We start from the raw sequence: 14,894 nt of genomic DNA, 5'->3' as shown, positions 1-14,894 counted from the left end.
GCCTCAGCGTCCTGAGGGCTTGCAGAACCATGGAGCAGCAGGGGTTGGTGGGCACTGGGGCCAGGGTTGGGGAGTGGGTGCCCTGAGGGGGTGACCGTGGCTTGGACAGGCAGCAGCCCCCACCTCCTGGATACCTACATTTCTCCTGCCGCCAGCACTGCCCCTCTGTGCTGTCTCTGCAGACTGCTCCAGGGGCAGGCAGGGGCTCACTGAGTCATTAGCTTCATTAATCCAATTCTCCCGCCCATCATGGAAGCATTTAGGTTTGCAAGAGGAAGAAGGGGGAAGTGTTAACTAGATTGGACTGGAAGTGACCCCGGACTACTGGCTGTGTCCCCAAATACCTCCCCGTTTTCTGGGGGTGGCTCAGACTGTCGGGGGCTCTCCTCAGGCAGGGGCAGTGTGCCAGGTAACCCCTCTGAGCCCCACTTTACACATCTGTAAAATGGGAAGGTTGCGGGGAGCCCCACCGTGGCACCCTCTCCCTGGTGAGTGCGGGAGCCCTGGCAGCCGCTTGTGTGAAACGAGCAGAGCTGGAGGGCATCACGGCAGCCCCTGCACCCAAGAGGAAGCTGAGGCCCAGAGCCATCAGGGCAACTCTGGAGGTTAACAGACATAGGTGACAAGGACGAGACATGCCCTGGGGCTCTCCATTCAATGCTCCTTCAGTAACAAGGATGCCTCCCCTTCCCTGAGAGTCCCATGGCACTCCAGCCAGGAGCAGGTCACCAGAAGGGCCTCCCTCCCCTCTTCCCTGCCCACTGCACTGTCCTTCAGGGCACTGAGGGAGAGTGGGGTACCCCAACTTTCAGAAGCCTCCCACTACCGCAAGTACATGGGCGGTGGACAGTGTTTGTCTGGCCAGCCAGGCCCACATGCCCCTGCGGAAGGTCCCCTGCCCCAGCGTGAGGATTAGCGGTTTCCTACTGCCATTGGTCTGTGTTGCTGTGTGAGGCTCTGAGGGTGGAGGTGTCCTCCCTGGTTGTCGTGGAAACAGCAGTGAGTCTGGGGAGAGTCTGGGTGCTAAGCTCAGCAAAGGGAGGGAACAGCCGGCCCTGGTGGCAGCTGCTGCCAGTGACTTCCAGCAGCTCAGTGTTAGGAGGGACCCACGGATGGCACCCACACAGTGGGCAGCTCAGTGGCCTCCCTGCCTGCCATCTTCTTGTGGGCAGCTGGATCATGACCACATGTGTCCTCCTATTGACATGGACTCAGCTATGATTCCATCCAGGTGCCGGTGAGCTGAGCACAGGGCTCTGCCCTCAGGGAGCCACTTGCAGTGAGGGGACAGGATAACATTGGGATTCCAGATCGTCAGTAGCTGGGGCCCCCTGTGGAGGCCTGAGCGCCGTCCATGAGTGCGAGCATGATCCCCATGCCACACCACTGCTGGGACATGGAGTGGCCTCGCTGTCCGCTGGTTCTTGTCCTGCCCCTCTGCCTCCCCTTGCCACCGCCCCCAAGTGGGCAGTGGGTGGGCAGTGGCAGAGCCGAGAGGCTGCCCTGTGACACGGCTGGCTGTCTACTAGGCAGGGCTTGTGGCTGCAAATCTCAGGCCAGGCAAGGGCTCCAGACTCAGCCCCATCTGGCGCAAAGGGAGGCCCAGAAAAGTCCTGAGTGCTTGGGGCACCTGCCCCATCTACGTCGGGTGTGGGAGGACCTGCGGCAGGCAGGCAGCAGGAGAGGCCTCTCCAGGAGGAGAAAGGCACGGAATGCCGCTGTGGCAAGGCTCAGACTAGTGCCCGCGGCACAGATACCAGGCCACTGCAGGGGCCCCTGGGTCCCTGCAGTAGAACATAGTGACCATTGTACGTGAGCGGCTTATTTTACTGAAGCAGGGGCTGTGGCCTGCGGAGGAAGTGACACGCTCTGGGTCCCACTGCATTTTGGTGGTAGGATGAGGTCCAGAATCCTGGTCAGCCAGCGCCTTGCAGGCCTCTTCCTCAGGGAGCCGGCAGGGCCGTGGAGAGCAGCCAGGCCCCACAGGACAGATGGCCCGACAGAAGACCCTTGAGACTTAATCCTGTTTGTGACAGCGCTGCTCCCTATCAGACCCTGGTGGCAGTGGCTATCCTGAGGTTGACATGGTCCTGCTTCCAGACCAGAAGCCTCCAGTCACAGAGCAGGGCACTGGGAGTGTGTCCTGGGGAGCCTGGCACTCGGCTCACAGTCCGGAGCCAAGGTTCCCGTCCCCAGGCTGGCCAGTCCCTTGCCCCCAGCACCACTACCCTGGTCAGCACTGCCTCCCCGTGTCCCAGGCCTGCCCACCGTGCACAGCCAGACTCCCAGCTGCCTCCCAGGCACTCCTGCCAGCACCCTTTTGGCCTGAGGGTAGGTGCAGGCAGGGTCTTGCACCTCCCTGCTTCCCTGGAATGAGCTTGGAACCCAAAAGAGGAATAAACTCGGCAATTCCTGGCCAGAGGCTTGGCTGTCACTTCGGGAAGGTTGTTGACGTGAAGCCCATCCCTGTGTGAAACCTCTGCCTTGGCCCTTCAGTCAGGGCACTGCCCTCGGCGCCCTCAGAGCCTGGCATGCCGTTGCCCAGCCCAGGCCTGGTGGCCCAGCTATGGTCCGGGCAGCCTCAGGGTGGCTCGTCCGTGGTGAATGGGCTCATTCATGTCCACAGCCCTGCCCCGCAGCTCTGCTTCCAGTGTGAGAGCTCGTTCACGGCTCCCACGGAACAAACGCTCAGGCTTCTCCACAACAGGCAGATGAGCTCTCTAGACCGCCACAGGACCGATACCTTGTCCTATGCTGGGGAAACTGAGGCTCAGAGAGGGACAGAGCAGCCCCAGCCCCAGCCCCACCCACTCCCAGCAGGCCCTGGCTGCATCTCCACACCTCTGGGCCTTTGCAGGCCCCTCGCTCGACGCCTTTGCCCTCCCCTCTGCCACGCCAGCCCTCGCCCGTGTCCCTGCAGTGCGTCTCGCGTCGGAGCCGTGGCCGCCCGGTGCTGTCTGCAGCAGTGCCAGCTGCCCACGGTCCCCTGTGCCTGGGTGTGGGGGCTGAGCTGTCCGTGTGTCCCACTGCAGCCCTCAGCCACCTCATGAGGGAGGTACTCTTACATATCTGTTCTACAGGTGGGGAAACTGAGGCTCAGAACAGTTCGGAGCTGGCAGGGCAGGGGGTTGGGCCCTCATTGGCCACTGCACAACCACGGGCTCTGGTGTTCCGTCGGGTCCTGCCTGGGCCGGCCACCCTGTTGAGAGCAGGGCTGTCTGCCCATCTCTGCCCCCCAGGCAGAGGGGCCCTGGAGGGCCTCCGCCACAGCGAGGCATCAGGAGCTGCCACCAGGTTGGGGTTTCAGGTCACCCTTGCCCCAGGGTTTATGCTGGTTCCAGGAAGAGCTGAAACCTGATGTCACCTGTATTTTATGTGAGATCTCAAGCTTGAGACCCTGGTTGGGCCAGCTGGCTTTGCCCTGTGGAGTGGGCTCAGGTGGAGAGAGTGGACAGGGAGACAGGGCGGGTCCGTGTGGAGCCTTCCCTAGCCACGTGGTCATGCCACAGGGCCACCATTTCCCAGCACAGCACAGGGCAGGCCCTTCGCCTGGCTGCAGCATGTGGTGAAGCTCTTAGCTGAGGGCACCAGTTCTGCGTGAGTAGGTATTTGCACGTGGCTGTCCGGAACCATTGTGATGCTGGGCTGCGTGAGGCCTGGGCAGGGAGGTGACGCTCTCGCCACCTGTGGAGAAGCCTCCTAGGGTGGGGCCCCCAGGTCCCCTTCTGTGGTGAGGAAGCCAAGGCCCAGGGTAAAGTCTGTTCTGGGGCTTTGAGTATATTTGGGCCAGTCTGAGCAGGAGCCTTCTTTTTGCAAACAGCCAAGAAATGACTTTCATGGGGACTGTGTCCAGCTGCCAGGCAGCTGACATGCCTTGATACAGATCTCTGGTTCCCCACCGCCATTGGCGAGACTCCCACCAGTTGCAGAGACTTCTGACAGGCGGGAGGCATCTGCTCTGCGTTGTTCACGTAAATGCACGTGCAGACCAACCCCAGCCTCCTAGAAGGCTCTGACTCGCTGCTGAGCAGGCCCCGGAGAGAGCTGGGTGGGCCTTGCAGGCAACTATTGGCAGATGCCTTTCCACCAGGACGGCTGCTACTCTGGCAGCTGGAGAGGTGACGGTGAGGAGGGGAGGGCTTCTTGCCAGGATGTCGTGGGAGTTTGTTCTCAGCTGTGCCGTGGCGAGTCAGCCTCTCTCAAGGCCGTGGTCCCCGTGTGTGGAGTGGGAACCCCCCCCTTGCAGTGGGGTCATGGTTTGCAGAGGGTGTTCATGTCAGGCCCTGGGGGGAGTCCCTGCAGGAGAAGGGGGTGATGTGCTGTCAGTGGGCAGGGCCAGGTGACTCCAGAGCTGCCTCTAGCCTTGCCCCAGGGGCACAGGGCCCCAGTTGAGTTGTGAGATGGTGGTGCCCAACCCTGTCACACCACCTTTGGGTGTGAAGATAAAACTTCACCCAGGGTGGGATGGGCTGGGAAGGAGGATGGAGCTGCAGTGGCATGTGCCACAGGCTACCCACACCCACCAAGGGCAGGTGGTGCCAGGGGAGCCCCCTAAGGCCAGACTGGTACAGGGGCACAGCCAGATAGAGGCTGCAGGAAGGTGGGCAGGGCTTCTGGGAAGAAGGAGCCCTGAGCCAGGCGCTGCAGAGTGAGCAGAACGTGGACAGGTCCCTGAGGCCGAGCCTTCTGACCCGCCCTCCCGACCTGTGAGGATCCCAGCCCAGGGCGAGTGTCCACCTCCATCTCCGGCTTCATCGCCTGGCAGTGCAGAGGCCATACGTGGCAAGGGCTCAGCCAGCGTCGGATGCCAGGACAGAGCGAGGCCCTAGCTCAAGTGCCGCCCACATACTGAAGTGCCGTGTGTCTCCGAGCTCACGCCAGTCCTGGTTGGTGCCTCCCACAGGCTCTCCCGACTCCTGCCGGCGGGGCCAACTGGGAGATGGGCAGGGGGAACTGGGAATCTACACACATAGAGGTTGGTTTTGTATTATTCTTTGAGGCCTGTCATCTCTCAGGTGCCCACTAAATCATGGCCAAGGTCATTCCCCATGGTTTGTCCCAAGGAATAGAGGAGAAACCAGCAAGCTGAGCCCCAAAATGCCAGCAAAGCAAGAGGAGCCCCGGATGGGAGCATGAGCCTGAGCTGAGGTAGGGTCGGGAGTTCAGGCGACCCTGTCATGGCGAGGCTGCCATAGCAGTCGTGGCGAGCGCGTGCAAGACACCATGCCATCAGGCGGCGTGCCCTGCTTCCTCTGCCCTCTGCCGCCTTGTGAAACACATGCCCCACTTCAACGATCTCTAAGCCAGGAGCCTGAGGCACAGAGAGTTGTCCAGGTCCCTGAAGACTGAAGGCATCAGCAGGGAAGCGGTTCTGAGGGGGGGGAAGGGCTCATGGTGCATTGGGACAGCTTGGTGGATGCCAGGACTCATGGGGGCTTGGGTTGGGAGTCTTGGGTCGTGGCGAACAAGAAGAGTGGCTGGGATGGGGTTCCACATGGTCTGTCAGCCCTCACTGTCCCGCAGAGCCTGCTCCCCAAGCCCAGCAGCTGTGCTTTCCCAAGCACGTGTGCCCTGCAGAGCCCTCTCTGGCCGACAGCCAGCTCAGACGCACTGCTTCAGCGTCTTTGAGGCGGCCGTCATGCGCCGCCTCTTCCCCAAGAGCTGCTGGGCTGAGCTGGGTACAAGAACCCCCTGGCTGTCACCCCCAAGTGACCCAGCAGGACTCAGGGAGGCAGGCCCTGGCCTCATCTCTGCTTACTCTTTTTTTTTTCTTTTTGTTTTTTATCATGAGAAGTGACTGGAGCTGCTTACTCTCTTACCTCTGAAGCCCAGTCCACCCCTGTCCCGGCCCTGGGGGAAGCTTCCTGCCATCCCTGCCTGGCCTCTGTCCCTGCAGCCCCAGGGCTGCCATCCCTGGAGCGCCATCCCCTGGCACATGAGCTGGTGACCTATCAATGGCCTGTGGACTCAGGGTGGGCTCAGCAAGTGTTTGCTCAATGAAATGATGAATATGTGCAAATGGCCATACCTATTATTTATCAGACGAAAAACTTGGGGTCACAAGCACAGCCCCCAGTAGTGACATCATTTCTACAAAATATGACAGCTCCATTACCATGGTCTTTACAAGGTGGCTTCCAGGAGCCCATTAGAGCTAATTAGTCCCTTGGTAGGATGTGACATTCCTAGACCGCCATTTATCTCACATTTGGGAACACATGACCGGTTCTGCTGTGGCGGCGCTGGCTGCTCCAGGCACTGCTGGGGCAGGATTGTGCCCCTCGTTTGTGCCTGCAGAATGGCCCATACCCCAGACCTGACGCTACCCACTTTGCAGAGTCCCAATTATTTCTAAGCACATTCTAAAGAAGGAACAAATTGGTTTGTGGAGCACAGCATCCAGAGTAATGACAGGTACTACCTCTGGGCACCCTTCCTTGCCCCACACCTGGCTCCGCGGCACACATGCCGCCAGAGAACCCGGGCCTCTGGGAGCAGTTTCTGTGGCATCCTCCCGGGCACCCCCATCCTAGGGCTCCTAGCCGTGGCACCTGGAGTGCATTTCCTGCCTCTCCAAGCCTTGGTTTCTTCATCTGTAAAATAGGAATAGGAAGGTGCGAGGATGGAACAGGCTGCGCTGCAAGCCAACGGTGATTATCGCTGTTGTCGCTGCAGCCGTCGGTGACACCTAAGCTGTCAGTACCAGCAGAATTGGCGTTGCCATCGCCATGCTCATTGGCGATGAAGTCTGCTCAGAAAAGTCCTCAGATCTGAAACCTCAGGTCTAAATTAAACTGGTTCCAGACTTTGTCCAGACACTTGGCTCAGTTTATCTTGAAAGGAGGGGCAGCTCTCACCAGCAGCAATTCCGAGGGGATGTTCTAGGCATTTACTTCTTTTAAAAGTTAGAATTGTCAGTTTTGTGGCGAAATGGTGGAGTAGAGAGTCAGATAAAAGCCTCATGCTCCTTAAAAACCCAGAGTTACTGTAATACCTTTAAAGATCCTCAGAAAGAGAATGGAAGAGTGGCCTGGTGGCACGCTCCGTTATGGTCACTGCCACCTCCTGTCTTCTCATCCCGAGCACCTGCTTAGCCCAGGTCACCAGGCAGCAGAGCCAGGATCCCCACAGCAGCTGGTGGGGACACTGCAGCCAGGGAGGGCGGGGAAGGAGCCTGGCCCAAGGCTGGCGTTTCCTTCCCACCTGGAAGCTGTGGTTACAGAAGGGAAGGCCAGACCCCCACAGACGCTGGACCGACGTTACAAAGGACCGGGCCAAAACCCAGACGACAGAAGGTTGCCCGTGCATATTGAGGGAGACGGGGGAGACGAGCTCTTGCGTGAGGGTGTGGGACCGGCTGGGCTGGGCTCTGGGAAGGCTGCAGGGTGCTCAGGGTGAGGTTGGAGGTGCCCAGGCCCATAGGTTGGAGTAGGCTGTGCTCAGCATGGCTACAGCCCCAAAGCCACATGTTGAGCTTATGGGACCCAGAAGGGCCGGAGAGCCTCTTCTAAACACGGTCTGCGAGCAAGGAGGGTGGTGCCGGCTGGGCCGTGGGAGGCGAGCAAAGGCAGGTCGGGCCGGACGGGACAGGCTCCCCAACAGAGGCGAGTGCTGTTGTGGGGACCGGCCTTGGGCTGGAGACCCTGGCAGCAGGACTTCCTCCCGGCAGGGCTGCGGGTCTGGGGTCTCTGCCCGCCGCCTGCCTACCTAATGCTGGCACTTTCCTTCCCCCAGAGTCGAATGGCAGAGAGCCTGCGGCTTTTTGACTCCATCTGCAACAACAACTGGTTCATCAACACCTCGCTCATCCTCTTCCTGAATAAGAAGGACCTGCTGGCGGAGAAGATCCGGCGCATCCCGCTCACCATCTGCTTCCCCGAGTACAAGGGCCAGAACACGTACGAGGAGGCCGCCGTCTACATCCAGCGGCAGTTCGAGGACCTGAATCGCAACAAGGAGACCAAGGAGATCTACTCTCACTTCACCTGTGCCACCGACACCAGTAACATCCAGTTTGTCTTTGATGCGGTGACAGACGTCATCATACAGAACAATCTCAAGTACATTGGCCTTTGCTGAGCAGCCAGCCTGGCCTGCCTGTCTATGTCGAAACCACGGGGTGCCACGCCCCGACTCGTGCTAGAGAGGCCCACCTGGGGGCAGAAAACGGGGCTCTGCGGGATGTCCCCCGTCCCTTGGCCTCCCCCTCCTTGGCCCCACATTTCTGCAAACATTAAGATATATGGATAGATTGCTAGGTAGGTAGACACACACACTCGCACATGTCTGGAGATGGCAAGGTCCTCCAAAGCACCCAGGTCTCTTGGAGACGCGAAAAGCTGTCACAGAGTCACTACAAGCCCATCCTGCCCCTTCACTTTGCCTTCCTTAGGTGGCCCTACTCTGCATGGGGGTCTGCATCGGACTGTCAGGGAGTGGCAGTGGGCTGGGGCCAGGTCAGGCCAGCTTGCCGCCTGAGCCCCAGCCTGGGGACATTGCTGCTGACCAGGAAGGAGGACCAGCGCGGGGTCTGTGCACTTCCCTGCTGGCCACGCCCACTGCTAGCCTACACATGGCTGCTCTGCACCACATCTGTTCCCGACCTGGGACCTTGGGAGCCAGGTGGCAGCACTAACCCGACCTCCAGCCACTCACAGCTCTTTTTAAACAGCTTCAAAATATGCAGCAAAAATCAACACAATAAAACGAGTGGCACGATTTATTTCCAACTAGGCCAGCTGGGGTTCCAGCATTTCTTCTACTAGTCTGATGTTTTATAAATCAAAACCTGGTTTTTCTTCTCTGACATCCTTTTTTTTGGCCAAATCTCGTGGTGTTTCGCAGAAAAACAAAAAATACAGAAAATTTCAAATGCAGTTGAGTATTCTTTTTTAAATGCAGATTTTCAAAACATATTTTTTTTTAGGTGATCCTTTTTGTGTCTGGCTTGCTGAGTGTAAAAGTTGTTATCCAGACAATTCTGTCCCTCTGCTCCAAAGAAACCCTGGGGTAGGTGGCAGCCCTGTGCCAGCCTCGTGGGACGCGTATTGTACATAAGCCTCCGCAGCGTCGTCTGGTTGCTGGTGCAGTTTTCTGCTTTGTTTTTATTTAAGAAAATAAATGTGATGTATTTAAGGTCCTTCACCTAAGAGCGAGTGAACAACAGCTAAAAGTCTTGGTATTTAAAGAGTAAATTACCTGTGGCTTTGCCGAGGGAAGGAAGGGGAGCGAGAGATGGTGCCCTGGCCCCCACACACCCTGCACCTGAGATGGGCTGGGAGCGCCTCCAGCTCCTGGGAAGGCACAGCCGCGCTGTGGCCAGAGGGAGGCCCTGCTTGGACGCACACGGCCTTCCTGCCCCAGGGCCCGTGGGACCTTCGCTGAGGGCTGCATGTCCACAGGAACCCTGGAGGGGAGGCCGCCAGAGCCCTTGCCCAACCTCTCTCGCCCTTTGTGCGGCCCGTGTGTCCGAGGTCAGTGTGCAGCTTCACGGCCAAGGACTTCAAGAGATGTGCGGAGGGAAAGAGGAGCGGGTGGTCCTATGAAAGTCTAAGATTATCTACTTTAAGAAAATAAAATACCCTGAATGGAGCCGAGCCTCATCCCAGTGTGTGTGTGGCTGACTTGGTGCCCTCTGGGAGGGCAGCCAGGCCCTTCTGCACCGAGGTTCCTTTTCTGCCCCCAGCCCCCACACCTCCACGCGTTCAGGTAAAATCATTCTCAAAGGAACATCAAGAATAAAGCACCTCAGCCGGGCGAGGTGGCTCACGCCTGTAATCCTAGCACTCTGGGAGGCTGAGGCGGGCGGATTGCTCGAGGTCAGGAGTTCGAAACTAGCCTGAGCAAGAGCAAGACCCCGTCTCTACTATAAATAGAAAGAAATTAATTGGCCAACTAGTATAAATATATATAAAATTAGCTGGGCATGGTGGCGCATGCCTGTAGTCCCAGCTACTCGGGAGGCTGAGGCAGAAGGATTACTTGAGCACAGGAGTTTGAGGTTGCTGTGAGCTAGGCTGACGCCACAGCACTCACTCTAGCCTGGGCAAAGTGAGACTCTGTCTCAAAAAAAAAAAAACAAAAAAAAGAATAAAGCACCTCAAGAGAGGAAAGAAGCTACAAAAGAGGGGAGACCTGCCAGGCCTGTGTGGCCGAGGGGCAGATGACGATTCCCCCCATCCCACTGTTGCCAAGGTCCTGCCCAACACTGGCCCAGGCCGTGCCATCACCTGGAACTCTCTCGCCACACCCTGCAGATACCTCTGCCAAGGTCAGGGTGGTCCCACACAGCGGAAGGGCGCCCAAGAGCGTGAAGGAGGTGACCACGCCCACTGGTGTAGCGCAAACCCTTCAGGGTGCTGGGGAGGAGGGACACCGAGGCTCCCTGCTCGCTGCCTGGCGCGTGCTCAGAGGCACCTCGGCATCGTGGGGAAGGGCAGGTAGAAGGCAGGGGGGCCCCTCCCAAGTGCCTGCCTCAAGCCAGACACCGAGCCAGGCTGCTTACAAACTATTTTATTTAACACTCCACCTTGGCAGGTTACCAGTGCTGACCCACCCCATTCACAGATAAGGAAAGGTGCCCAAGGTCAAGGTCAGGGAGCAGGTGAGCCAGGATTTGCCAGGCCAAGGAGCTGTCCTGCTGGGAGGAGCAGAGGCATGGGCCCAATGCCTTCCCAAGGACTGATCCTTGCCTGGCTCTGCCCCTTGGTCACTCTGCACCTAGACAGGGCAGGAGCCTACCGGGAGCACTGAGGCATCCTGCAGCCTCCGCCTCAAAGCAGGACCTTGAGCAAAGCCCTGAGTGGGGGGGGCGGCAGACGCACACATGCGCGGATGCACACATTTAGACACACGGCCCTGGCTCTCTTGCCCTCGCCCACTCCTGAGCCCATGCAGGGATTCCCCTCACACCTTCCCATGTCACCAAACAGCAAGAACCCACAGGGGCTTTTGTTTCAGAAGAAATAACATGTGACTTAAAATCACTGGGACTTAATTTTGTGTTTTAATGCCAACTGTGAAAAGAGCAGTAATTTCACAGTGAGCGCCTTTAACCTTAAAATACACAGCTAAAAGAGAAATATTAATAGAAGGAGTCTGCCTCCCTTCCTAACAAGTGCAAGGATCACAGGAGGCCTTCCTGGGAAAGGGCGTCCTCCCAGTGCTTAGGGCTGTCAGCCCGTGAGTCTGCACGGGTCCCCTTCTCTCTCCCACTGATCCCTCTGCCTGACGTGCCCTTCCCCCAATCCACCTGGGTGGCCTCACTGGAAGCCCCTCCCTCTCTGCACCCGCCGCCGCCTGCTTCAGGGTGCCCACTCAGGCTGTGGTAGGAAGGGGTGTCGGCAAACTGCTGAGCGGCTCTGCCCCACCTCCAAATGCACAGCACTTGGCGGGGAAGACCAGACGGCCTGGCAGAGGGAGATGAGTGACAGGACTCAGAGGGAACCTGTGAGGAGAGGCTGGAGCAGGCAGGGAGGAGTGGGGGGGGCGGCTGGGCCAGGCCCCACCCTCTGCAGGTGACTAACCCCAGCCCCAGTCCTATTTGTGCAGCCTCAGGCTCCACTCCCAGGACACATGCAGCTCCCTGTGTGGTCACTGAGGCGGTACAACAGGGCAATGACAGTGGCCACCGCAATCCTCGTTCCCCTCAGTGGCCGCTCACTGCCAGCCATACTGCTGGGAAGCAGAAATTAGTGATGCTGATTTACAGAAGAGGAAGAAGAGGGAATGACTTCCCAGCATCACACAGTGTGTGACAAGTGACTCAACCAGGCTGAGACCACAGGGGCTTTGCTCCTTGCTGTTCACACTCCCCAGACCCTCTCAGCAGACATACCAGGCCCTGGCACCCTGTTCCAACGCCGGCTGTCCAGGACAAACGGGACAAGTCCCAGGAAGGGCTGCATTGCACCATGGGGACGAGGGCGCCACACCGAGGCTGGATGACACTCTGGGGGACTCGCCTCATCGAGCCAAGCCTGGCAAGGGGCTTCGATGCTGAGGCAGGTGGCAGGCCAAGTGCCAGCTGGCTCAGCCCAATGCATGCCCCTGGGAAGATGTGACCCCTTTGGTAATTCCCTTTGTAATAAGCTGTCCCGAACTGCTTGGGAATATTAGGAAAACCTCGTGGGGAAGGCTGAGAAAGGCTGCCCTTCTCAACAGGGAGCCTGAGGATAGCTGCCCGGGCCAGGCCTGACTGGTCCAGGCAGGGAGAGGCTCTCCCGCTGCATGGGGAGGTGGATGAGCAGGGGGAGGAGGCACTGAGGAGGTGCAACAGGCTGGAGACCAAGTGGGCAGTGTCCCTGTTGCTGGGCATTGTTCCTGCTAAGTCCAGGGAGGAGGGGGGCAACTGTCAGGCTGAGGACGTGCCTGGGGTTCTGGGACACCCCGCTCTGAGGACAGGAGGGAAAGGAAAAGGCCCACCCTCTGCGGCAGCCTGCCTCCCTCTGCCCCATTGTGTCAGGGCCAGGAGGAGCAGGGGACTGCTCTGGGCCACCTCGAAGGTGGCTGCTGAGGAGGGGCGGGGTGCAGCAGTGGGCCTGGCCGAGGCTTGCCACCTGAGACTGAGGGCCGTGGCTCGCTGCAGGGGAGAGCCCCTGCCTGGCTTCTACCGTGGCCCCCCTGCCTGGGAATCAAACGAGACAAGGTATGTTCAGACTAGTGTGGCCATAGATGCCCCAGATTTTTCTGTAGCCCAGACACTACAACTCCAGGGATGTGCCCTGCACCTCAGAATAACCGGGATCACAACTACACCCAGATATCCCCCCAACCCCCATGGCGCCCCGCCCCTCCCAGCCCACCTCTGCTCCTTCTGAAGCCAAGGAGCCAGTTTCCACAGGCAGGGCCCCTCCCCCTCCCTGGCTGGCGCTGTCCTCTGCCCCAGGCTGCACACGTGCAGGTTCAGGGACAGAGCAGTTCCCGCCATGCTGCTGCCAATGCCGGGCTGGCCTCTCAGTGCCTGGCACGAGGCTGGCGGACAGGAGGAAAGCCCGGTCCAGGCACAGGTGTGCCCACTCAGGGCCCATGGGGCTGCCAGAGGGACTCTTCCAGGGAGGCCTAGGGCTGTCTGCTGCACCCCAAAATCTGGTTAGAGAAGAACCCTCAGTTACCACATCAGCACTCTCTCCCCTAGAATGCCTGGCCACAAAATGAGACTTGTTTTCCCATGGAGGTGGAATCCTACTTGGTCACTCGGGCCTGGCTGGTGGAGAGCCGGGCTGGCAGCCTCTGCACGGCATCTGCCTACACAATCCTGCTTTGTCCTCTCCTGTGTGGCTCCACGGCAGGGCCAGAGAAGGAGCCGAGCGCTGTCCCCCGCCGGGCGGCGCCCCTCCGGGAGCGGCCCTCGGTCATGGAGCGCCCCCTGCTGGTCACTCTGGGAACTCGTGCAGCAAGTCGGACGGGAGAGAGGATTCAGAGGAAAACCTTGGAAACACGCTCCCCCAGATACCCCATGTTACAGGGAAGAAACTGAGGCAAGTGGCTGGAACAGAGCCAGGACCCTACACATATTTGTCAAATGAATGAATGAACAAGCGGGTCAGCAAGAAAACAACAAATTATTCTTTAAAATATGACATAAAACCTGCTAAACAACCAATATTTGTTGAGTGCCAGCCCCGTGCCAGGTGCAGAGGGTGCCATGGTGAAAACGCCCTTCTGGCGTGGCCGTGGATAGGAAATCCCACCAATGACCACCAGCACGTGCTGAGAGCCAGCTGAGCCCTGCATGCGGACTGTCCCAGCTGAGCCACGCAGGTGATGAAACTCAGGCTCCCACGGGCGGCACTGCTGCCCAAGACCACACACTGGTATGAGTAGAACCACTGAAACAGATGCCACCACACCCAGATGCTGGGGCTCACCACCCGGCTCCCGTAAGGCTTGTCAGTACCTCCGCCCCCATTCACGGTGTACCCAGTGCTTACGGATTACAGAAAAGTCCACAGGGAGGACATGGGGTGTCCACCAGAACCCAGATGACCACATAGCTTTCAAAATTGAGGCAGGGTTTGGTTGGCAAGGGCTAAAAACAAACAAACAAAAATCCCTCCCAGGCACCTTCATGAGCTAAATGTGAAAAGCAAAACTCTCATATTTTGGAGGAAAATCTGGCAGAATAGCTTCATGCGCTCAGGGTAAAGAAGGCTTCTCTCACACAGCATCCCCCAAAAAGCACTGAGGAAAAGACTGATGAAACTGACTACATTATTCAAACAGAAAACTGCTAGACCAATGAATCAACAAACAGACAGTGAAAAGCCAAGCAAACAGCCGGGAAGTAATATTTGCCATGTGGGTAACCAGCCAACGGTTGGGGTGCAGGATAAATGACGCACTCCCTGAAATCAATAAGACATGGAAGGACAACTGCTTGGCAGAATGGGCCCGGGCTCCCCAGAGGCATTGGGCAGGAGAGAGCCCGAGGAGGCGCCAGAGGGAAGTTGTTCCTCCTCACCAGTCACCGGGGACAGCAAAGCCACACAACAGTGAAAAGCCACAGCACCAGGCTGCGGCGGGCTGGCGGAGGCTGGGGCAGAGAAGCAGTTGCAATATCGGGCCAAGCTGGGGTGAGGGTGCGGTCTCCAGGCCCAGCGATGCCTCCTGGCAGAGGGCCTAGGGGGACCCCCTCACATGCACCGGGACACCTTGAGCAGGAGTGATCACTGCGCATTCCTCCCACAGCCCAGGAGCAGAATCAGCCAATATGCCTGCCAGCTGGGGGCTGGCGTGCGTATCATGATACTCTCAAATGCTGGGACAGCATGCAGCAGTGGAAAGAAATTAAATACAGCTCATGATGAGACATGGATAAATCTCAAAATTATAACACTACTTTTTTTAAAGGTTTTTTAAGTAGCAGAGGGATACATACAGCAAAATCCATTTAT

At 58.5% G+C, this 14,894-nt stretch overlaps 2 protein-coding genes across 3 annotated transcripts in view; one reads left to right on the top strand and one right to left on the bottom strand.

Moving 5' to 3' along the window:
* GNAZ (G protein subunit alpha z) overlaps positions 1 to 9,591 on the top strand; it is a 49,272-nt gene extending 39,681 nt beyond the window's left edge. Inside the window, exon 3 of the mRNA XM_075996742.1 lies at positions 7,735 to 9,591. Within this exon, the coding sequence (XP_075852857.1) occupies positions 7,735 to 8,079 (345 nt within the window). The 3' untranslated portion in view covers positions 8,080 to 9,591. The remainder of the gene's footprint in view (positions 1 to 7,734) is intronic.
* Positions 1 to 14,894, bottom strand: part of RSPH14 (radial spoke head 14 homolog) — a 70,237-nt gene that overhangs the window by 48,045 nt on the left and 7,298 nt on the right. The window lies entirely within an intron of this gene.

Source organism: Microcebus murinus, chromosome 22 (genome assembly GCF_040939455.1).
Source record: "Microcebus murinus isolate Inina chromosome 22, M.murinus_Inina_mat1.0, whole genome shotgun sequence".
Classification (NCBI taxonomy): domain Eukaryota; kingdom Metazoa; phylum Chordata; class Mammalia; order Primates; family Cheirogaleidae; genus Microcebus; species Microcebus murinus.
This window is presented reverse-complemented; position numbering and strand designations above follow the sequence as displayed.